Source organism: Vidua chalybeata, chromosome 1 (assembly GCF_026979565.1).
Source record: "Vidua chalybeata isolate OUT-0048 chromosome 1, bVidCha1 merged haplotype, whole genome shotgun sequence".
Lineage (NCBI taxonomy): Eukaryota > Metazoa > Chordata > Aves > Passeriformes > Viduidae > Vidua > Vidua chalybeata.
The window spans coordinates 153,042,787-153,066,460 of record NC_071530.1 but is presented as its reverse complement, the minus strand read 5'-3'; the positions used below and the strand labels follow the sequence as shown (position 1 = coordinate 153,066,460).

At 55.3% G+C, this 23,674-nt stretch overlaps 3 protein-coding genes and 2 pseudogenes across 3 annotated transcripts; 3 read left to right on the top strand and 2 right to left on the bottom strand.

Moving 5' to 3' along the window:
- Positions 1 to 55: 55 nt before the first annotated feature.
- On the bottom strand, positions 56 to 1,287 carry LOC128790147 (NAD(P)(+)--arginine ADP-ribosyltransferase 2-like). The gene is made up of 2 exons (XM_053946665.1): positions 521 to 1,287; positions 56 to 141 (listed from the first exon to the last, which is right to left on the bottom strand). Exons 1-2 carry the CDS (start codon positions 1,260 to 1,262, stop codon positions 56 to 58), a joined length of 828 nt encoding a protein of 275 aa, XP_053802640.1. The 5' UTR covers positions 1,263 to 1,287.
- Positions 1,288 to 7,531: 6,244 nt separating this feature from the next.
- On the top strand, positions 7,532 to 9,622 carry LOC128790445 (NAD(P)(+)--arginine ADP-ribosyltransferase 2-like; annotated as a pseudogene).
- A 1,671-nt stretch (positions 9,623 to 11,293) lies between these two features.
- LOC128790108 (erythroblast NAD(P)(+)--arginine ADP-ribosyltransferase-like) lies at positions 11,294 to 12,798 on the top strand (annotated as a pseudogene).
- Positions 12,799 to 16,288: 3,490 nt separating this feature from the next.
- Positions 16,289 to 17,038, bottom strand: LOC128790125 (NAD(P)(+)--arginine ADP-ribosyltransferase 2-like). The gene has a single exon (XM_053946614.1). It carries the CDS (start codon positions 17,036 to 17,038, stop codon positions 16,289 to 16,291), a length of 750 nt encoding a protein of 249 aa, XP_053802589.1.
- A 3,815-nt stretch (positions 17,039 to 20,853) lies between these two features.
- LOC128790120 (NAD(P)(+)--arginine ADP-ribosyltransferase 2-like) lies at positions 20,854 to 21,603 on the top strand. The gene has a single exon (XM_053946604.1). It carries the CDS (start codon positions 20,854 to 20,856, stop codon positions 21,601 to 21,603), a length of 750 nt encoding a protein of 249 aa, XP_053802579.1.
- The last annotated feature ends 2,071 nt before the right edge of the window (positions 21,604 to 23,674 follow it).

The window sequence follows — 23,674 nt, the reverse complement described above, 5'->3', positions numbered from 1 at the left end:
GCCACAGTGTCCTCCAAGACCACAGTGACCTTGGTGGCCTTGGTGGCCTCACAGCTTAGAAGGTTCCAATGGCCACTGCCATGGCCACGGTAGCCAGGAGAAGCCCCCCAAGGTGGGGGGAGTTCCTGGGGAGGCTCCCACCTGTGGGGACAAAGAGAGCGGTCAGGGAGACAATGGGATGAGGGGGTCATAGGGGGAGGGACAGGGGTGACAGGAGGGCCCTGAGGGTGTGGGAGGTCAGAGGGGGCCATAACAAGGTCTCTTCCCCTGTGCCCAGCCATGGGTGTCCTTGTCCCCCCAACCCCAGCACTGGATGTCCCTGTCCCCCTCACCTGGCACTGAGTGTCTCCATCCCCTGTGCCCAGCTATGGCTGTCCCTGTCCTTGTCCCTTGTCCTGCCTCCCACCCACAGTGGGTGTCCCTGTCCCCTCTGGGCCATAGGTGTCCCCAGCACCGTGTGTCCTCGTCCCCAACCCTCACTGAGTGTCCCCATCCCCCCAGGCTGTTCCCATGATGTCACCTCGCAGCCACTCGCAGTTGTAGTTGCTGGAGTTCCCGGCGGAGCGAAGCCCAATTTTCAACGTGTTTCCTTCCGTCTTGACATCAATGACCTCGAAGGTCTCGAAGGGTGGGATCAGCACTTCCTTCTGACTTTCATCGTAGGAGAACTTCTGGATGTCCACGCCATGGCACGTGTACACCTCAAACATTGTGTCTGTCCCATAACGCTGGGAGACCTCTTTGCTCTGCGACGTCGAAGCGAATTGACCGAAGCGGACTTTCTCACCAGGTTCCACCTCAAAGTGGTAGTTTCTCACCCCCCGGAACACATTCTGACAGTCATTAGGGCGTCTCAGCTTCTGGAGGGCCTGGGTCAGCAGGAAATGCAGCGTTTTGAAGTGGAAGTTGTCCCGGTATTCCTGGCTGGAGCGTCCAGCCTCGCGCACGGCACTGTTGAACTCCCGGTACACGTCGTTCATGGTGTAGGCCATGAGGGCGATGGCCTGGGCTGGGGACAGAGTGGATGAAGAGGAGCCCCGCTTCTGCCACTCGGCCGTGGCCTTCACCCAGACCTGGGCAAAGTTCTTGTTCTCCTGGAACTCAGAGCTGTTGAGGGCCGGCAACGCCGCGGTCATGGCAGGGCCGCAGTTCAGGTACTGGTCATCAAAGGACTTCTGGGCCATGTCCAGGGGCACCACCTTGATGGCTGCAGTGGCCATGGTCACTGCCAGCAGTGCCAGGATCTGAGCCAGGGGGGCCATGGAGAAGAGAGTCCACCGTGGGACACTGGGGGATACAGAGGGGACACTGTGTGACACAGGGCGGACACTGGGGGACACCAGGGGATGCTGAGGGGACACTGATGGGACACAGGAGATGCTGAGGGACATGGTGGCACATGGGGGGGCTTTTTTGGGGAGGGGCTGTGGAGGGATAGTGGGGTCAGCCCAGGGAGAGTAGGGAGAGCCCTGGCCGCGAGACCCCTCGATGTGTCCTGGAACCTGATCCCAAGTCCTGGGGACCCTCCTGGGTACCCCAGTGTCCCCCCAGACCCTCAGACTCCCAATCCCACTCCCACAGTCCTATATCCCCCCTCACGGTGTCTTGTCAGCCGCCCTGCAGGACCCTGACTCAAATCCTGGGGTCACTTCCTGACCCGCCCCCCCAGTAACCCCAGTGTGCCCCAGACTCCCAATCCCACTCCCATCATTCTGCTCCTGGTGTTTCCCAGTGCCTCTGTTGCCCTAATCCCTCTCCCAATCCCAAACCACTCCCAGTGACCCCGTGCCCCCCAAGATCCTGACCCAAGGCCTGGGGTCCCCCAGTGCCCCCCTTGTCCCGTTCCCATATCCCAATCCCACTCCCAGTCCCATGACCACCCCAGTGAACCCTCAGGACCGCAATCCAGTCCCCTGTGCCCCCAAGTGTCCCGCAGTGCCCCCCGGTACCCCGCTGCCACTCCCATGGTCCTGTGTCCCCCATCGCTGCCCCCGGACCACCCCAGGACCACAGTCCCTGTCCCGTGACTCGCCCAGTGCCCCCCCAGACCCCAATCCTACAGTCCCATGTTCCCCCCCGCAAGGGTCCCCCACCCCCGATACCGAAATCGGCCGGAGTGATCTCCCTGATGGAGCTGGAGGTATCAGAATTCTTTATCAGCTTGGACTCACAGCAGATCTCTCCTGGTCCTGCAGCTCAGGGGGGACTTTGCCATCGGGTATTTATCCATCATGATTATAAATATTCATTAAAACGCATCCCTTATCTGATACAGAAACAGCACTTTTCCCAGAAATAATCTGCATGGCTCTGCCTCTTTTAGGAAATATTTTTTTTATTGTTCTGGAGAGTCATAAAAATGGGTGTGATTTTCACTGAGTGCTCCAGTGTCTCAGATGACCTTGCCTCCAACTTTTGCTTTGTGCAGGTGCAGTATTACAGCCTGGGTTCTCGGGGGCTGTCTGACCCCGGAGGCCGAAGGTGTCCTGGATAGCGAAGTCCCGCTAAGCACAACCTGTCCAGGTGTCCCAGGCAGGCTCCCAGCCGCAGCCAACCTTAGCAAGCAGCTCAGCTCTTAAGTGAGATCAGTTCTTTGGTGAATTCAGCTCTTCAGTGATTTCAGCTCTTGGTGATTTCAGCTCTTCAGTGATTTCAGCTCTTTGGGGATTTCAGCTCTTTGGTGAATTCAGCTCTTTGGTGAATTCAGCTCTTGGTGATTTCAGCTCTCTGCTTGCTAAGTGCCTCGGCAGACACAGGGATGAGAGAGGAGAAGGTTGTGTGAGGTTCCACAGCGGTGTCTTTATTGGCAGCTTCTGCAGAGGGTGACAGTGACAGCTCTTCTGCCGAACTGGGCAGAATTGGGGGTTTATATAGGGTGCAGGGGTTTTGGGAAACAGTCCAGTAGTAAGGGTCGAGGTAAACATGACCTATGGTCTTACAGAGAGATAACGAGGGTCCGAGGCAGAAGAGGGGTGTCTTGGCCCACTCATCATGAATAGGCATTTCTTACCTTAGGCAACTGACTCCTTCTGTGGTCCAGAACTTGCCAAAAACCCCTCACTGCAGTTCCTGTTTATTTCTTCCTCCACAGGTCCCAGCCGCCTTTGCCCTGCTGTGTCCACACTTCTACATCCTTTTATGGATTTTTCCTATTTCATCTTCAAGCCCTATCCAGCACCATTAAGGGATCTGAAACTTCCTATTCTCTCTCTTATTTCTCACCCCTCAGGACCCCAATCCCACGATCACACGATCCCACATCCCCCCAGTTCCCTCCAGTCCCCCTCCCCACTGCTCACTGAGTTGCTGCCACACCTCAGATACCAAATGGGGTCCCCTAGCAGATGACATCCCTGTAGGCACCTCGAGCCTGAGGATGATCTCTTGGGGGAGTGCCAGGGTGACTTCCCTGGCCTTGTTTTGGCAGAAGAAGGTCTGGACCCCCAAAAAGGGATCCACCAACACCAGGAGATACCTGTGCCCATGTTGGCCTGGTAGCTCAGAAAATCCATTTGCCAGTAATCCCCGGGAGTGTTTCCTCTTTCAGCGATGCCTGGAGGTGATGGTTTTGAATTCCAAGGGTTCTTTTTCAAACGTATCGGGCATTGCTCTGTAACAGACCTGACAATTTTGTCCTACGGACACTGAGGATCTGAGGCCACAGACCAGTCCCCATGGCATCGATTCCAGAGCTTTGCTGGTGCTTTTCTCCTTTGCAAATTGCAGCATCAGCTGGGGAGGGCCTGACCTGGGTATTGGGAGTTACCTCTCACCCACCCACCCACCCACCCACCCTCTTTGTTGTGGGCTTTTAGAGAAGCAGCCAATTTTCAATCTGCCCAACTCTATCCAGGCCTCACTTCTTGGGGGGGTGAAATTCCTTCCTCAGGAATTAACACCAGGATGCTTTGCTGTGGAAGCTCTTGTGCACCTTTATTGCAATTCTATTTCCCACGCGGAATTGTCAATCTCCAAGCCGGTGTGCCCTGGATTGTAGCATGGCCACTTCTTTGGGCAGCTGGGTGGCATCGAGGAGGGACAATAATTCTTGTTCATATTTAACTGGAGATCCCTTTGGTGTTAATTGACTTCTTTCTTTCCATATGGCTCCTTGGGCATGAGCAATGCTCAAAGCAGATGGCAAGTGAGTTCCTAGGTTTGCTCTTTTTCCTGCTGCCAATTCCAGAGCTCTTTGTAACACGGCAAGCTCCTCCCTTTGTCCCTCATCTTCTTGCAGTCAGGGTGAGCAGAGTATGTACCATAAACTCTTGTCCCAAATTGGATTTCCTGGCCTCTTGGATGAGGAGAACAGTCGCTGCTACGGCCCACAGGCATCTGTGCCAATCCTGGCTGATGGAGTTGTTTGGAAAAGCACCCCACAGGTCTCCTGAAGTCCCCCCCACAAAGGAGGCCCCAGAATGACCTTTGATTTGGACTCCTGAGGAAGGACACGCGTTCTGTAACTCAAAAATGGCCCTGATTTCCACATTTCCCATGGGATTTCCTGACTTTAACAAAGCCCTTTGAGCTTTTTGTGTGCCAAGGGCAGCACTGGGCCCTGGGAGTCCTGGCTCAGAACGTGGAGGACACTTCAGGAGACCTGTGGGGTGCTTTTGCAAACAATTCAATATCAGCCAGGATTGGCACAGATGCCTGTGAACTGTAGTGGTGACTGATCTCATCCAAGAGGTCAGGAAATGCAATTTGGGACAAGAGTTTATGGGGGTCCAGACCTTCTCCTGCCAAAATAAGGCCAGGGAAGCCACCCAGGCACTCCCCCAAGAGATCATCCCCAGGCTCGAGCTGCCTACAGGGATGTCATCTGCTAGGGGACCCCATTTGGTATCTGAGGTGTGGCAGCAACTCAGTGAGCAGTGGGGAGTGGGACTGGGGGGGATTGAGGGGGCCATGGGATCGTGTGATCGTGGGATTGGGGTCCTGGGGGGTGAGAAATAAGAGAGAGAATAGGAAGTTTGAGTTCTCCTGAAGGCGCTGGATAGGGCTTAAAGATGAACTAGCAAAAAACCATAAAAGGATGTAGAAGTGTGCACACAGCAGGGCAAAGGTGGCTGGAACCTGAGGAGAAAGAGATAAATGGGAACTGCAGTGAGGGGTTTTTGGCAAGTTCTGGACCACAGAAGGAGCTGCACCTCCCCAGAGTGAAAGTTCAAGGCAGGGTCATCTGGGATATTGGGGCACTCAGTTAAAATGACCCCCAGAAACCCCATTTTTATGGCTCTCCAAGATAATAAAAATTATTTCCTAAAAGAGGTAGAGCCTCGCTGATTATTTACGGGAAAGGTGCTGGTTTTGTATTAGCTAAGAAGCCCATTTTAATGAACATTTATAATTATGCTGGATAGATTCTGTGTGGCAAAGTCCCCCCTGAGCTGCAGGACCAGGAGAGATCTGCTGTGAGTCCGAGCTGATCAAGAATTCCGGTTTTCTGATTCCTCCAGTTCCATCACGGAGTTCACTGAGGCCGATTTCGGTATCAGGGGCTGGGGGGACTCCAGGGGTCACTTGTGGGGGGACCTGGGACCTGAATTGCAGAGTGGGGGTATGGAGGGCTTCAGGGGGACATTGTGGGGTCAGGGGTTGATCCCGGATTTGGTTTGGGGTACTGGGGTGACATGAAATTGGTAACAGGACTGGGAGCGGGTCTGGGGTCTGGGAGAGGGCCAAGGCGGACAGTGGGGTGTGTGAGGGAGTGGCTTTAGGAATTTGGGTGAGGTTCCTGAGCGGCCCGGGGTCACAAAATGGCTACAAAGGTCTGGGAGCAGAAATGAGATCCTGGGGAGCACCGGGGTGACATCGGAAGGGTAAACACGGGACTGGGATTGGGACTGGAGGGCTGACGTGCGGGGGATTGAGAGACACCGACTCTGCCATGCCAGCAAAGCAAACCCTTCATTTCACCAGTTTACCAGGATTTATAGGTCACAACATTAGCGCAAAACTTTCCACTTGGATCCCTGTTGGGGAAGATGAAACAGGAAAGCCTGATAAATATGATTGCCTGGCAAAGGATTTTGGGAATATGGGAACTATAAGCGAGATTGTGATGAAAGCAAGCTTTGAGATAGCAAGCCTTGGTTACTGAACAACTGGAAAACAATGGTATGGCCGGCTGGAGGGAATCCCCTTTTGATGAAAAATGCCCTCTGCTTGCAGACAGCTCCAAGGGTCAGAGCAGACCCTACTAGCTTGGCAGAAGGGGTCCAAAGAGTAGTTTTTGGGGTTTAAAATATAACACAGCATGGTAATGTCATGATTCTTATAGGCTGTGTGCAAATGCTATAGGATTTATGTCTTGTACTAGGTTGGTTAGTGAAGATTAGAATATTCAGCACAGAAGAAGATTTATTGTATTGTAACGGGAACTTCCCTCCCTTGCTCTCTTACTCTCTTGCTCTTGCCTCTGTTCTCCCTCTTGCTCTTTCAGGCCTGCTCCGAGCTGTGGCTGGCAGCTCCAAGCAGGGCCCCTGCACCCACGCCCTTTTTAATAAACCACGTGTTCCAAGACCTGACTTCAGAGATGTCTCGTCTCCGTCCGTCCCGACCGTCCTACCAACCAACGCTCCTACAGCTCCCTTTATCCCCATCCCCTTAGAAACACAATCTTCTCAATTATCTGCCACCCTGATTTTTAAGAGTTTTCTAAAGCCTTCTGAGTTTACATCCTTGTAGAGAACTTCCTCACACAACTTTCTGTAAACAACCTATTGTTTTGCATTCCTTCATAGAGGCGGAGAAATTTCATGTACTGGTAGTTTGTCCAGTGTTGTTGGAGAGGTGGCACGTTCACCCTCCAATCCACTGGCGCCTTTTGAGAACTATAAATGATTGGAGTCAGAGGAAATAAATGAGTCTCTTCATCGTGACCTTAGCTGTGGTGCGTCGTTTTTCCTTTTGTCGTCTGGTGACAATTATCCTTCTTACAGTAGTAATGTCCGTGTTATCTCCTTCACTGGCAATGTCCCTGTCATCTCTTCTCTGGTCAGAGTGGCCAGACATGATGTCTTCTCTTCTGTTCTTGCCTTGAGTTTATCTCTCCCACACTTTTCACTGCCACAAGGTTGGCAGTGCTACCCAGTTCAGCGACTGTAGCGGTCTGGTCTTCCACATCTCCCCCTTTTTTTGGTTTTTATGGAAAAAGGTTTGTGTACTTTGATGTTAAAGCAGTTCCCATCTGCAAGGCTATTATCTTATTAAGACTGCTACTGGTCATGTGCTAAATATAGGGTAAAATACATGGAGTACAGATCACAATCAACAAAAACTTACCAAATGCAATCATGTCACTGACAAAGAGACTCACTGCATAGGAGAACAAAAGGATAATGCCCAAGGCCTCCTAGGAGATGAGAATAAATGTTCTAAAGTTCATATGGATGGAGCTCGGGGGCCGTGCTGATACCCTCATGGAGGAACCCTTCCCATGTAAGCCCGTGTGTCCTCAGTGTCCCTTCAGTGGGTCCCCCTTTGTCCCCCCAGTGTCCCACAGTGCTCGTGGTGGCCCCTCTCTGCCATGGCCCCTCTGTCTCGCACCCTGGCACTGCTGGCAATGACTGTGGCCACTGTGGCCATCAAGGTGGTGCCCCTGGACATGGCCTGGGACTCCTTCGATGACCAGTACGGGGGCTGCGGACATGCCACGACCGCGGCGTTGCCAGGCCTCAACTGCTTTGAGTTCCGCCAGAACCGTCTGTTTGCCCAGGTCTGGGCGAAGGCCGAGGCTGAGTGGCGCAAGCGGGGCTCTCCTGTGTCCCCTCTGCCGTCCCCACGGCACGCCATCGCTCTCATGGCCTACACGACGACGGACATTTACAAGGACTTCAACGCGGCCGTGCGCGCGGCCGGGCGCTCCCGCCAGGAATACCGGAACAACTTCCACTTCAAAACGCTGCATTTCCTGCTGACCAAGGCCCTGGTGACACTGAGGCACGCTCAGAAAACGATGTGTCACCACGTGTTCCGGGGCGTGCGTGACGTCCGGTTCCAGGCACGGTGTGTTCCGTCAATGCACATCGATGTTGCTGCGCAAAGAGATGACCCCTCAATACGGAACAGACATGATATTCGAGGTTCACACGTGCCACGGTGTGGACATCCAGGCTTTTTCCTTCAATCTGAGCAACCGTGAGGTGCTGTGGCCAACAAGGCCATTGTGCAAAGCAATTGTATTAAATTATTTTGTCAAATCAAGTCTATTAAATGATTCTATCAAAACAACTCCATTAAATAATTCTATCAAAACAATTCCATTACATAATTCTGACAAAGCCAGCAAAAAGTGAGTTCTTAACCAGGGCCCCATGTCACTCTCCACACCATCACTCGTGGGAACATCTCTTTCTCTTAACTTGTGGAGGATCCTTGGAGAGCATCCCCTTCCCGAAAGAGGAACCTCACACACATTTCATTTCAAGCAGGAATAGGGGAGAGGAATCTCTGTCTGAAAGGGGACTGGACATTCCCAGGGTCAGATGATGGATGGCCAGGCCCAGCTCTGGTGCTTCATCCTCAGTTGTCAATTTGGAGTTGGTAATTTGGGCTGGTTTTAGCCCAATTCAGCACCAGTGCCATGCCCTTCCAGGCTGGGGGGACCTGCTGGAGCAGCCCTGGAGAAGCACCTGGGGTTGGTAAAGGGTTGACCAGTGGAACTGGCCGTGTTGCCTGGGGCCTGGAGGGATCCAGGGGCCATTGGGAAGAGCAGGGCCAGGAGGTCAGGGAGTGATCGTGCCCCTCTGGCCTGCCCAGGGAGGCACATTGGGAGTGTTGTGTCCAGCTCTGTCCAGTGCCATGTCCAGCTCTGTCCAGGGCCATGTCCAGTTCTGTCCAGTGCCATGTCCAGTTCTGTCCAGGGCCATGTCCAGCTCTGTCCAGGGCCATGTCCAGTTCTGTCCAGGGCCATGTCCAGCTCTGTCCAGGGCCATGTCCAGTTCTGACCAGTGCCATGTCCAGCTCTGTCCAGTGCCATGTCCAGTTCTGTCCAGGGCCATGTCCAGTTCCGGGCAGCTCTGGACGCAGTCCTGGTCTCAGGGATGGCGCTGCCTGAGCTGGGAGGTTGGGCCAGGTGCCCACTCTGGGTCCTTCCAGCCTGACCCGTTCTGGGATTTGGGGATTCTGGCAGTTGTGCTTCGGGAATTGTCCACCGGAGGGCAGCAGCGAGCGCGGGCGATCAGCGCTCCGGCTGCAGTTCCGGGTGCCGACAGCAGGCGGCAGCACGAGCTGGCGGCGCTGCCGAGCGCCCGCCCCGCCCCATCCCGGCCCCGGGGGCTCTGCAATGGTTTGGGATGGAGCGACCTTAAAGCCCGTCCGGTGCCAGCCCTGCCCTGGGCAGGGACATCTTCCCCTGGCCCGGGCTGCTCCAGGCCCTGCCCAGCTGGGCCTTGGACACGGCCAGGGATGGGGCAGACACAGCTTTCTCTGGGCAACCTGTGCCAGGGCATCACCGCTGTCACAGGGAAGGATGAGGTGTGATGTCTTTGAAAAGCTACCCAGTGGTTTGGGTTGTTTTTCAGGAGAAATGGCTGTCAATGTCTTCAAAATGGGGATGGATGGCTCTACGGACGTGAAGTTTGTCACAGAACCCTGGTGGCTTGATGAGAACATTTGAACTCCAGAATATAAGGGCACTGTGGGAAATGGGTCCCCACAAAGTCTATTCCATAACCCAGACAGCCCGAACTTCTGAACTTTGGGAGGAAATGACGGTTTCACAGGGGATGTGGGGTAGGTGGTTTGGGAAGGCAGCACCTTCCCGCTACCTCAGCCAGTGGGGAAAGGAAGAGAGCAGCGTGCGGCCAGGAGATTGGGATAAAAGGAGGCTGCGCCCTCCGAAACCTCGAGAGAGAAACCCCACGGTGGCTGTGGAAACTCTGTCCCTTTATCCAAATCAAGTTGCAAGACCACTTTGTGAACACTTGGCTTTTCGTGGTGTGGCTTTTCCCCACATGCTGAAGGTGCTGGGTAGTGCTTAAAGTCTGACAGGCAAAAATAATAAAAGGATGTAGAAGTATTTACACAGGACAATAAACGTGGCTCAAAGCAGTGGAGAAAGAGATAAAGGGGAACTCCAGTGGGGATTTTGACAAGCTCTTTAACGCAAAAGGAGCAGCGCCTGGCCAAAGTAAAAGTTTAAGGCAAGGTCATCTGATCTATTGGAACGCTCAGTTAAAATGACCCCCAGAAACCCCATTTTTATGACTCTCCAGGACAATAAAAATTATTTCCTAAAAGAGGCAGAGCTATGCTGATTATTTACGGGAAAAGTGGTGGTTTTGTATTAGCTAGGAAGCCCATTTTAATGAATATGTATAATCAGGATGGATAGATTCTGTGTGGCAAAGTCCCCCCTGAGCTGCAGGACCAGGAGAGACCTGCTGAGAGTCTGAGCTGATCAAGAATTCCGGTTTTCTGATTCCTCCAGTTCCATCAGGGAGTTCACTCCGGCCGATTTCGGTATCAGGGGCTGGGGGGTTTCCAGGGGGACACTTGTGGGGGGACAATCCCAATGCCACCATGGCACTGGGATTGGGGCCCCGAGAGGAACTGGGGGGGGACCCTTGCGGGAGAATGTGACGTGGGATTGGTGTCCTGGGGCGACCTGGGGTACACTGGGGGACATGGGACTGGGGTTCACTGGGCTCTGGGGGGCAGCAGGGGGGAGCTGGGAGTGTGACTGGGGCCATGGGAGAGCTGGGGGACACTGCAGGGGGCAAGGGGTGATCCCTGCATTTGGGCTGGGGTCCTGGGGTGTATCATTTCCAACAACCCCAAAAGGGAGACCAGACTGGGAGTGGGACTGGGGTCTAGGGGTGGGCTGAGAGGGACACTGGCGGGTCAGGGAGTGACCCCAGATTTATGTTTGGGTCCTGAGGGGGCTGAGTAGATGCCAGGGGAATGACACAAAACTGTGGGAGTGGGATTGGGGTCCCTGGGGGGACTGGAGGACACCGGGGCATCCAGGAGTCACCCCAGGATTTGGGATCAGGGTCCCAGGATGTGTACAGGGGTGTCCTGGCCAAGCCTGCCCCCCCCTCCCCAGGCTGACCGCACCCTCCTTCCCCAGCCCCTGATGGACAGATCTTCTCTGTGTCCCACGGTGTCCCCCCATGTCCCCTCAGCATTCTCTCAGTGTCCCATCAGTGCCCTGCCGTGTTCCTCAGTGTTCCCCGTGTCCCACAGTGTCCCCTCAGTTTGCCAGTGTGTCCCCCAGTGTCTCACGCTGCTCCCAGTGGCCTCTCCCCTCTCTGCATCCCTGGTTTGGACCCTGGCACTGCTGGCAATGACCGTGGCCACCACAGCCATCAAGGTGGTGCCCCTGGACATGGCCCGGGACTCCTTCGATGACCAGTACCCCGGCTGCCGACGCGCCATGACCGAGTTGTTGCCGGCCCTCAACCGCGTTGAGTTCCAGCAGAACCCTCGGTTCGCCGGGGTCTGGGTGAAGGCCGCGGCCAAGTGGTGGAGGCGGGGGCCCCCGGTGACCCCTCTGTCCCCAGAGCAGGCCATCGCCCTCATGACCTACACAATGAAGGACATTCACAAGGAGTTCAACGACGCCGTGCGCGCGGCCGGGCGCTCCCGCCGGGAATACCGGGACAACTTCCACTTCAAAACGCTGCATTTCCTGCTGACCGACGCCCTGGCGGCGCTGAGGGACGCTCGGGGACCGCGGTGTCACCGCGTGTACCAGGGCGTGCGCGGGGTCCGGTTCGAGGCGCGGCGACACCGTCCGCTTCGGTCGATTCACGTCGGCGTCGCTGCGTAAACAGATCGCTCAGCAATTTGGGACAGACACGACGTTCCAGGTGCAGACGTGTCAGGGCGTGGACATCCGGGAGTTCTCCTCCAATCCTAGTGAGGAGGAGGTGCTGATCCCGCCCTTCGAGACCTTTGAGGTCACCAGTGTCACCCAGGAAGGGGACAGGGCGTTGATCCAGCTGGGCTCCAGCGGGACCTTCAGCAGATACAGCTGCGAGTGGCTGCGAGGTGACATCACGGGGATAACCTGGAGGACAGGGACACCCACTGTGGGCATGGGGACACCCATGATTAGGCACGGGGGACAGTGACACCCACAGGTGATGCCGGACAGGGACAGAGAAACCCATGACAAGGCACAGGGATGGGAACTCCCACAGCTGGGAGGGGACAGGGACGTCCCTGCCAGGGGAGGTCAGGGACAGGGATGGGGAAAGGGACAGAGATAGGAACCCTCCTGTGCTGACTCTGTCCCTCCCCTCTGTAGACCAGCTCTGTGGGGACCGGCTCTGTCTGCTCAGTGTGGGTGGACTGAGACCATCCTGACCCCCCCGAACCTCTCGCACCCCCCTGACACCCCTCAGGGCACCCCCTGACCACTGTCAGCCCTAAAGCCCACCATGACCCCCCTGACACCCCATCATCCCTAAAGCCCCCATGGCCCCCCTGTCCACCAGTCTCCCTCCTTCACCCCGGCCACCAGTCACCTCCAACCCTCCTGCCACCCATGGCCCCCATCTCATCTCAGCCCGTGTTATGGCCACGTCCGAACTCCTGACACCCCCCTTGGCCCTCCTGACCCCCCTGATCCTCACCCCCATGGTCATCCATCCCACCTGAACCCCACTCATGGTCCTCCCTGTACCCCTGTAATCCCTGACCCCTCTCTGACCCCCCACCCTCAACCCCCTCACCTCCATTCCCCTCTTTTTCCCCCCAGGTGGGAGCATCCCCAGGACCCCCTGCCACCTCAGAGGGCTCCTCCTGGCCACTACAGCCCTGGCAGTGGCCACCAGGATCATCTGAGCCACGAGGCAACAAAGGTCACCGTGGCCTCCACGATCACTAAGGCCACCATGACCCCCAGAGAAAAGAATCAACCAAGGCCACCAAGGCCACCACTGCCATTTTCCCTGCGGGGAAAAAAGGGAAAAGAGAAGAGGAAGAGAAGAGAAAAAGAAAATCCTACCTACTCCCCACCCCCCAACTTTTCCCTGACTGCTTTGGAGATTCATTTATTTGCATTCTTGCCCAAATCTTGTGAATTCCCACATATTCAAGACATAAACAAAACCAAACTCTATTTCCACGCCACATTTAATTCAGCCTTGAAAGGAAAAAGAGGAAAGTGTCTTTGCAAACAAATTGTGTGACTCTGGTGATGGATAGGGCTTGGGACTTCTGGATAAGGAAGTGACCAGGGAAATTATCAGTTTCAGAAAATGTTCCTCATGGAGACGGACTGATGTTGAGCCAAGGTCCTGCCAAATTCCTGAACTTTAAGAAGAACGGGACTTAACAGGCTTATGAATATTAATTTCCATGCCCAGGATGGAGTTAAAGCCCATTTTAATGGTCATGTGTCTGTGTTATAGAAGGGCAGGGTGCATAGCAAGGGGGACGTGCAGTAGGTGGGTTGGGAAGTCCGCACGTTCCAGGCAGCTCAGCCAATGGGGAAAGGGAGTGGGAGATACGGCCGGGAAACTGGGATGAAAAGGAGGTTGCATTGTCCAGCAATTTGAGACACCCCATGGGGAAATTCCCTATGGCCTCTGCCTTTGTTCACGACTAAAATCACAGGGCTCTTCTTTCTCCTCTGTGCAAGTAAACCTCTGGCAAGGTGGATTTTTCTACTCAGAGGTTTGATAGCAAAAATGTTCTTCCACTTGAATCCTAAGCGGTATGTTTAGTTGCAGCCAGAGTCTAAGCTACAAAATGGTGGCTCCATCTTTTATACCCCTGGTGTTGCATCAGCCAAATACATATTTATAAGCAGTCATGCATATTCAAATATTTTTCCTTATATATCCCTTGCCCCTCCCAAAGTCTGCCAGTTGACTCTTCCTTGCTGTCCGGTGGTGAAGACCTTCCTGCAGTCTGACTGGAGGGGAGGTGTTGCCATGCCACGCCTCCCCAGCCACAGGGTTTGCCCTTTCCCAACTGCCCCATGCAAGGGGCACAGGTACACGCCCGCCCTCCACATGCCCCTGACAACCTGGACAACCAAAACTGTCCGATGGCAACAATACAGACGGGGGGAAAGGGGGCAATGTGAAGAACAGAGGGTGTCCAAACAACAAACAACAACAATAAATCACCAAAACTTCTCTTAGCATACACACAATATTCCTCACTTAATTGTGAGAGCCAATCATCACATTACCCATCTATAACAAAGCTGTGGCTGCCCCACGCATGGAAGGGTTCCAGGCCAGGCTGGGCAGGGCCTGGAGCAGCCCGGGCCAGGGGAAGATGTCCCTGCCCAGGGCAGGGCTGGCACCGGACGGGCTTTAAGGTCGCTCCATCCCAAACCATTGCAGAGCCCCCGGGGCCGGGATGGGGCGGGGCGGGCGCTCGGCAGCGCCACCAGCTCGTGCTGCCGCCTGCTGTCGGCAGCCGGAACTGCAGCCGGAGCGCTGATCGCCCGCGCTCGCTGCTGCCCTCCGGTGGACAATTCCCGAAGCACAACTGCCAGAATCCCCAAATCCCAGAGTGGGTCAGGCTGGAAGGACCCAGAGTGGGCACCTGGCCCAACCTCCCAGCTCAGGCAGCGCCATCCCTGAGACCAGGACTGCGTCCAGAGCTGCCCGGAACTGGACATGGCCCTGGACAGAGCTTGACACAACGCTCCCAGTGTGCTTCCCTGGGCAGGCCAGAGGGGCATGATCACTGCCTGACCTCCTGGCCCTGCTCTTCCCAATGCCCCCTGGATCCCTCCAGGCCACACGGCCAGCTCCACTGGTCACCCTTTACCACCCCCAGGTTCTTCTCCAGAGATGCTCCAGCAGGTCCCCCCAGCCTGGACTGGCATTGGGAACTGTCCCTCCCCAGGGGCAGGACCTGCCCTTGCCCACTTGAACCTCCCAATTTCCAGCCTTTAAGATCCCCCTGATCTGTAAGATGTGGCAGGATGCTCTGCCTGGAATGTGCCCAAGGGAGAGTGCCCCATTTGTGGCTATTGGGGCTGCATTGAGAGGGGTCTTGTGCTGATTTTGGTGCTGAATTAGGTTACAACCAGCCCAAATCACCAACCCCGAATTGACATCTTAGAATGAAGCACCAGACCTGGGCCTGGCCGTCCATCATCTTCCCCTGGGAATGCCCAGTCCCCTCTCAGACAGAGATTCCTCTCCCCTGATGCTGCTTGGAATGAAATGCGTGTGAGGTTCCTCCTTTGGGAAGGGGATGCTCCCCAAGGACCCTCCTGAAGTTTGAGTGAAAGACACATTCCCACAAGAGTTCGTGTGGGGAGTGCCACCGAGCCCCGCTGAAGAATTGTCTCTTTTCACCAGCTTTATGAGAATTATTTAATGGAATTATTTGGATAGAATTATTTAATATAATGTCTTTGCACAATGGCCTTGGTGGGCATAGTGGCCTCAGTAGCTGTGGTAGCCGTGTGGCTCAGGGAGTCTTGGTGATCATGGTGGCCACAGTGACCACAGTGACCACAGTGAATTCAGTGACCTTGGTGGCCTCGTGGCTCAGAGGATTTTGTTCACCACTGCCAGGGTTGTGGTGGCCAGGAGGAGTCCTCTGAAGTGGAAGGGGGCCCTGGGCATGCTCCCACCTGGGGGACCAGGAGGGGGGTCAGGGGGATCATACGGGGACTGAGGGGGTCGGTCACAGCCATAATGGGGGGCCATGAGGTGAGAGGTGGCAGGCTGTCGGGAGGGGTATGGGGGTGTAGGGGGCTAGGGAGGTCAGGGGGGTCATGGTGGTGACAGGGGTTAGGGGGAGTCCAGGATTGCCATGGGGGGTGACAGGGGGTGTCAGGGGTTCAGGGAGTGCCATGGCCCACCCGCGTTCAGCACACAGGTCCTGTCCCCAGAGCACTGCCTTTGGTGGGGAGGGACAGGGTCGGTATGGGGACACCCCTGTCTCTGTCCCTGTCCCTGTTGTCCCCTTTTGGCAGGGGTGTCCCTCTCCGTCTTCCCTCTCAGAAGTGAGGGTCACCATCCCTGTGCCCTGTCATGAGCGTTCCTGTCCCCATGCCCACAGTGGGTGTCCCCAGTCTTGGTCTCCACAGCATGGGTTGTCCCTGTCCCCAAAATCTCAGTGAGTGTCCCTATTCCCTGTTCCCTGTCCTGGGTGTGCTCTGTCCACTGTGGATGTCCCCAGCACTGGGTGTCCCTGTCCTCGTCCCCAACTGCGGGTGTCCTTGTCCCCCCCACACAGTGGATAGTACTGTCCCCTATCCCCAGTGAGTCTCAATGTCTCCTCTGCCTTATCATGGATGTCCCTATGGCCACAGTTGGTGTCCCCATCACCTCAGACTGTCCCCTGTGCTGTCACCTCACAGCCACTCGCAGTTGTATTTGCTAAAGGTCCCGGTGGAGCGGAGACTGATCCGTGTCCTCTTCCCATTCCAGGTGACTTGCGTGACCTTGAAGATTTCGTATGGTGGGATCAGCACCTCACGGTTGCTGGGATCATAGGAAAAAGCCTGGATGTCCACACCGTGGCAGGTGTGAACCTGGAAAATCGTGTCTGTTCCATATTTCTGGGCGATCTCTTTGCTCAGCGACGTCGACGTGAATTGACCAAAGCGGACCCTCTGGCCACGCCGCGCCTTGAAATGAACGTCACGCACGCCCCGGAACACGTGGTGACACTGTGCTTGATGAGCATTCCTCAGCGCCCCCAGGGCGTCGGTCAGCAAGAAATGCAGCGTTTTGAAGTGGAAGTTGTTCCGGTATTCCTGGCGGGAATGTCCGGCCGCGCGCACGGCCGTGTTGAACTCCTTGTATAGGTACTTCATTGTGTAGGCCATGACAGCGACGGCGTGCCATGGGGACGGCAGAGGGGACACAGGAGAGCCCCGTTTGTGCCACTCAGCATCGGCATGGAACCAGCCCCAGGCAAAGCGAGGATTCTTCTGGTACTCAAAGTTGTAGAGGGCCGGCAACGCCGCGTTCATGGCATGTCCGCAGCCCCGGTACTGGTCATCGAAGGAGTCCCGGGCCATGTCCAGGGGCACCACCTTGATGGCCACAGTGGCCAAGGTCATTGCCAGCAGAGCCAGCGTGCGAGCCAGGAGGGCCATGGTGGGAAAGGGACACCACGAGCACTGTGGGACACTGGGGGGACAAAGAGGGACGCACTGAGGGGACAATTAGGGCACATGGGAGTACATGGGAAGGGTTCCTCTGTGAGGGGCTGGAGAAGGGAACTGGGGTCAGCTGGGAGGACAGGGGGCAGTTTCACATTGGAGACCCCAGGACACATCCTGGGATGCTGAGCCCAGACCCTGGGGGCATTCCTGGACTCCCCTCAGAACCCCAGGACAACAATGCCACTCCCATGGGCCAATGTCCTCAACGCTTAGTGTCCTCCTGGAACCCCAGGAACTTAATTCAGATTCTGGAGTCACTTTCTGTCCCCCCAGCAGTGCTCCTCATGACCCCAGTCCCGATCCCACAATGCCCCCCCTGGACCCCACTTCTCTGTCCCCTCCAGTTTTGTCCCTGTGCCCACCAGCCCCACAAACCTACTCCCAGTTCATTGTCCCTTTCCTCCTTAGTGTCACTCCAGCCCCTCTGCAGTTCCCCAGCCCAAGCCCTGGGGACAATCCCTGACCTCCCCAGTGTCCCCTCAGTGCCCCACCAGCATCCCCATCCCCATCCCAGTCCTGTGTTTACCTTTCCAGTGTCCCCCCAGTGCTCCTCAGAGCTCAATCCTGCTCCCAATCCTCGGCAAACCTCTTGTGATGCCGGGCTGATTACAAACCTCAGCAAAATCCCCAAAGCCACTCCCTCTCCCCCCTCACTGATCCCTCAGCCCTCTCTCAGACCCCAAATCCACTCCCGTGATCTTTTTGGTCACCCCAGGACTCCAAGTCAAATCAGGCAGTCATCCCTTGGCCCCACAACATCCCCCTGGAGCCGCCCATGGCCCCACTCCATGATCCCAGTCCCATGTCCCCCCCTCAAATGACCCCAGTGTCCCCCAGCCCCTGATACCGAAATCGGACGCAGTGAACTCCCTGATGGAGCTGGAGGTATCAGAAAGCCGCAATTCTTTATCAGCTTGGACTCACAGCAGATCTGTCCTGGTCCTGCAGGTCAGGGGAGATTTTGCCATGGGGTATTTATCCACCACAGTTATAAATATTCATTAAAAGGGGCTTCTTAGCTAATACATATATATCACTTTCTCTGGAAATAATTGGCATGGTTCCGCCTCTTTCTGGAAGTCCTTTTATGGTACTGGAGGGTCACCCCAAGGGGTTTCTGGGTGTGGTTTTCAGGGAGTGCCCCAATATGCCAGATGAACTTTCCTAGAACTTCTGCTTTGTGCAGGCAGTGCTCAAGTTCTCTGGTCCAGAACTTGCAAAAGACCCTCACTGGAGTTCCCTTTATCTGGTTCTCCATGGATTCCAGCCACATTAATCCTGTGTATCCACACTTCGACCTCCTTTTCTGGATTTTGCCTGTTCATGTTTAAGTTCTATCCAGCACCATTAAGAGATCTGAAACTTTCTATTCTCTCTCCTATTGCTTAACCCCGGGACCCCAATCCCACGGTCCCATGGCCCCCCAGTCCCCCTCCCCACTGCTCACTGAGTTGCTGCCACACCTCAGATACCAAATGGGGTCCCCGAGCAGATGACATCCCTGTAGGCACCTCGAGGTGCCAGGGGATGATCTCTTGGGGGAGTGCCTGGGTGACTTCCCTGGCCTTGTTGGCGTGGCAGGAGAAGGTCTGGACCCCAAAAAAGTGATCCACCAACACCAGGAGATACCTGAACACTTGCTGGTGTGGCAGCTCAGAAAATCCATTTGCCAGTAATCCCCGGGAGTGTTTCCTCTTTCAGCGATGCCTGGAGGTGATGGTTTTGAATTCCAAGGGTTCTTTTTTCAAACATATTGGGCATTGCTCTGTAACAGACCTGACAATTTTGTCCTACAGACACTGAGGATCTGAGGCCACAGACCAGTCCCCCATGGCATCGATTCCCCAGAGCTTTGCTGGTGCTTTTCTCCTTTGCAAATTGCAGCATCAGCTGGGGAGGGCCTGACCTGGGTATTGGGAGTTACCTCTCACCCACCCACCCACCCACCCTCTTTGTTGTGGGCTTTTAGAGAAGCAGCCAATTTTCAATCTGCCCAACTCTATCCAGGCCTCACTTCTTGGGGGGGTGAAATTCCTTCCTCAGGAATTAACACCAGGATGCTTTGCTGTGGAAGCTCTTGTGCACCTTTATTGCAAATCTATTTCCCACGGGGAATTGTCAATCTCCAAGCCGGTGTGCCCTGGATTGTAGCATGGCCACTTCTTTGGGCAGCTGGGTGGCATCGAGGAGGGACAATAATTCTTGTTTATATTTAACTGGAGATCCCTTTGGTGTTAATTGGCTTCTTTCTTTCCATATGGCTCCTTGGGCATGAGCAATGCTCAAAGTAAGTATCAAGTGAGTTCCTATGTTTGCATGGGACCATGGGAGTGGGATTGGGGTCCTGGAGGGTGAGAATAAGAGAGGGAATAGAAAGTTTCAGAACTCTTAACAGTGCTGGGTAGAACCAGAAAAAGCAAGAAAAGGAGGTCGAAGTGTGGATAAGCAGGATGAACGTGGAAGGAATTCTTGGAGAAACAGATCAAGGGAACTCCAGTGAGGGTCTTTTGCAAGTTCTGGACCAGAGAACTTGAGCACTGCCTGCACAAAGCAGAAGTTCCAGGAAAGGTCATCTGGCATATTGGGGCACTCGGTGGAAACCACACCTAAAAACTCCTTTGGATGACCCTCCAGTACCATAAAAGGACTTCCAGAAAGAGGCGGAGTCATGCAAATTATTTCCAGAGAATGTGATGTCTCTGTATTAGCTAAGAAGCCACTTTTAATTAATATTTATAACTGTCATGGATAAATACCCCATGGCAAAGTCCCCCCTGACCTGCAGGACCAGGAGAGATCTGCTGTGAGTCCAAGCTGATAAAGAATTGCGGCTTTCTGATAGCTCCAGCTCCATCAGGGAGTTCACTGCGTCTGATTTCGGTATCAGGGGCTGGGGGACACTGGGGTCATTTGAGGGGGGGACATGGGACTGGGATTTTGGAGTGGGATCAAGGGACGCTCAAGAAGGATGTAGTGGGGGAAGAGGGTGACCTCTGGATTTGTATTGGGGTCCTGGAGTGACATGAAATGGGTAACAGGTCTGGGAGTGGGTTTTGGGTCTGGGAGAGGGACCTGGGGGACACTGGGGGGGATGAGGGAGTGGCTTTAGGAATTTGGGTGTAGTCCCAGACGGTCCTGGATCACAAGAGGTTTGCAGAGGATTGGGAGCAGGATTGAGCTCCTGAGGAGCACTGGGGGGACACTGGAAGAGTAAACACAGGACTGGGATGGGGATGGGGCCTGGTGGGGCACTGAGGGGAAACGGGGCAGGTCTGGGATTGTCCCCAGGGCTTGGGCTGGGGAACTGCAGAGGGGCTGGAGTGACACTAAGGAGGAAAGGGACAATGGGGTTGTGGGGCTGGTGGGCACAGGGACAGCACTGGAGGGGACAGAGCAGTGGGGTCAGGGGGTCACTGCTGGGGGGACAGAGAGTGACCCCTGAAATTGAATTAAGTTCCTGGGGTTCCAGGAGGAGACTAAGTGTTGCGGACATGGGACCATGGGAGTGGGATTGTTGTCCTGGGGTTCTGAAGGGGGTCCAGGAATGCCCCCAGGGTCTGGGCTCAGCATCCCAGGATGTGTCAAGGAGGCTTCTAGCCAAAACTGCCCCCTTCCACCTGCTGACCCAGTTCCTGTCCTCACTCCCTCACAGAGGAACCCTTCCCATGTACCCCGTGTGTCCTAATTGTCCCCTCAGTGTGTCCCCCTTTGTCCCACAGTGTCCCTCGTGGTGGTCCTTTCCCACCATGGCCCTCCTGGCTCGCACCCTGGCTCTGTTGGCAATGACCTTGGCCACTGTGGCCATCAAGGTGGTGCCCCTGGACATGGCCCGGGACTCCTTCGATGACCAGTACCGGGGCTGCGGACATGCCATGAACGCGGCGTTGCTGGCCCTCTACAACTTTGAGTACCAGAAGAATCCTCACTTTGCCTGGGGCTGGTTCCATGCTGATGCTGAGTGGCGCAAGCGGGGCTCTCCTGTGTCCCCTCTGCCGTCCCCATGGCACGCCGTCGCTGTCATGGCCTACACGTCGCAGGACGTGTACAAGGAGTTCAACACGGCTGTGCGCGCGGCCGGGCGCTCCCGCCAGGAATACCGGAACAACTTCCACTTCAAAACGCTGCATTTCCTGCTGACCAAGGCCCTGGTGACACTGAGGCACGCTCAGAAACGGCAGTGTCACCACGTGTTCCGGGGCGTGCGTGACGTTCACTTCAAGGCGCGGCGTGGCCAGAGGGTTCGCTTTGGTCAATTCACGTCGACGTCGCCGCGCAAAGAGATTGCTCTGCGCTTTGGGACGGACACGGTTTTCGAGGTTCACACCTGCCATGGTGTGGACATCCGGCAGTTTTCCATGTATCCAGGGGAGGAGGAGGTGCTGATCCCGCCCTTCGAGACCTTCAAGGTCACCAAAGTCATCTGGGATGGAAAGAGGACATGGATCAGTCTCCGCTCCACCGGGACCTTCAGCAAATACAACTGCGAGTGGCTGTGAGGTGACAGCACAGGGGACACCCCGGGCGATGGGGACACCAACTGTGGCCATGGGGACACCCGTGATAAGGCAGAGGGGACAATGACAATCAGGGGAGATGGGGGACAAGGACACCCACTGTGTGTTTGTGTGGAGAAGGACACTCCATGCTGGGCACACCAAGTTTGGGGACACCCATTGTGGGCACGGAGACAGGAACGGCCATGACAGGGCACAGGGATGGGCATCCCCACTTCTGGGAGGGGACAGGGACAGGAACATCCCTGCCAGGGGAGGACAGAGACTGGGCCCCCTCCGTACCGACCCTGTCCCTCCCCACCAAAGGCAGTGCTGTGGGGGTGAGACCCTCCATGGCACTCCCTGAACCCCTGTCACCCCCTGTCACTCTCCATGGTGCCCCCTGAATGCCCGGACACCTGTCACCCCTAAGCCACCATGACCCCCTGGCCTCCTTGGTCCCTTGCCCCCCCAGAGCCCTTGTCACCTCATGGCCCCCATGTCACCTGTCACCCCTAACCCCCCATTATGGCCATTCCTGACCCCCTCACTCCCCGCATGGTCCCACTGATTGCCCTCTCTGTCCCCCTGGCAGGAGTATCCCCAGGGCTCCTTGCCACCTCCAAGGATTCCTCCTGGCCACCACGGCCCTGGCAATGGCCACCCGGATCCTCTGAACCACAAGGCCACCGTGGTCACCAAGGTCACTGTGGTCACTGTGGCGGCTGTGGCCACCATGATCACCAAGACTCCCTGAGCCACACGGCTACCACAGCCATTGTGTCCACTGTGGCCACCAAGGCCATTGTGCAAAGACATTCTATGAAATAATTCAATCAAATAATTCTGACAAAGCCACCAAAAAGTGACAATTCCTATGCAGGGCTCAATGGCACTCTCCACAACAACACTCGTGGGAATGTCTCTTTCTCTCAGCCTCGTGGAGGATCCTTGGGGAGAATCCCCTTCCCAGTGGAGGAACATCATGCACATTTAATTCCAAGCAGGACCAGGGAAGAGGAATCTCTGTCTGAGAGGGGACTGGGCGTTCCCAGGCTCAGATGATGGACGGCCAGGCCCAGCCCTAGTGCTTTATCCTAAGATGTCAATTTGGGGTTGGTGATTTGGGCTGGTTTTAGCCCAATTCAGCACCAAAATCAGCACAAGACCCCTCTCAATGCAGCCCCAATAGCCACAAATGGGGCACTCTCCCTTGGGCACATTCCAGGCAGAGCATCCTGCCACATCCTGCAGTTCAGGAGGATCTTAAAGGCTGGAAATTGGGAGGTTCAAGAGGGCAAGGGCAGGTCCTGCCCCTGGGGAGGGACAGTTCCCAGTGCCAGTCCAGGCTGGGTGGACCGGCTGGAGCATCTCTGGAGAAGGACCTGGGGTTGTTGGTGGGTGTTATAGTTGGGTAGAGAAATGATTGTCCCCCGCAATTAAGAGATGAATATTGTGTGTGTGTGTGTGTGTGTGTGTGTGTGTGTGTGTGTGTGTGTGTTAAAGGAAGTTTTGCTGAGATTTGAATTTCTTTTGATGCGTAACTTTGTTATCGTGACGTTGGTTTTAGACACCCTCTCTTCTCCCTGTAATCTCCTTTTCCTCCCTCCGTGTCCTTGCCATCGGACAACCCTTGATGTCAGGGACATGTGGAGGGAGGGCGTCTACCTTTGCCCCTTGCATGGGGCAGTTGGGAAAGGGGGAAGCTCTCACTGGGGAGGGGGGCTATGGCAACCCCTCCCCTCCAGTCAGACTGCAGGAAGGTCTTCTCCACTGGACAGCAAAGAAGAGCCAACTGGCAGACTTTGGAAGGGGCCACGGATTGATAAGGAAAATGTTTGAATATGTATGAGTGCTTACGAAAATGTATTTGACTGATGCAACACCAGGGGTATAAAAGGCAGAGCCACCATTTTGTAGATGAGCCGCTGGCAGTAGGCCACACTCCCAGCGTTGTCCCTTTTTCCTTATTCAGTCCCTTGGTTGTGTTGTTTTGGTTTAATAAACCTTTAAAATTTGAAATGGAGCAGTAATTTCTCACAGGTCTCTTCCCTTTTGTTTCCTTTTTTTACTT

What these genes read in the sequence shown, in the direction of transcription:
- LOC128790147 (XM_053946665.1), bottom strand. Translation starts at nt 1,262, where the DNA reads ATGGCCCCCCTGGCTCAGATCCTGGCACTGCTGGCAGTGACCATGGCC. An exon ending in CAACTGCGAGTGGCTGCGAG is followed by an intron (nt 142 to 520) that starts GTGACATCATGG and finishes TTGTCCCCACAG; the next exon opens with GTGGGAGCCTCCCCAGGAAC.
- LOC128790125 (XM_053946614.1), bottom strand. Translation starts at nt 17,038, where the DNA reads ATGGCCCTCCTGGCTCGCACGCTGGCTCTGCTGGCAATGACCTTGGCC.
- LOC128790120 (XM_053946604.1), top strand. Translation starts at nt 20,854, where the DNA reads ATGGCCCTCCTGGCTCGCACCCTGGCTCTGTTGGCAATGACCTTGGCC.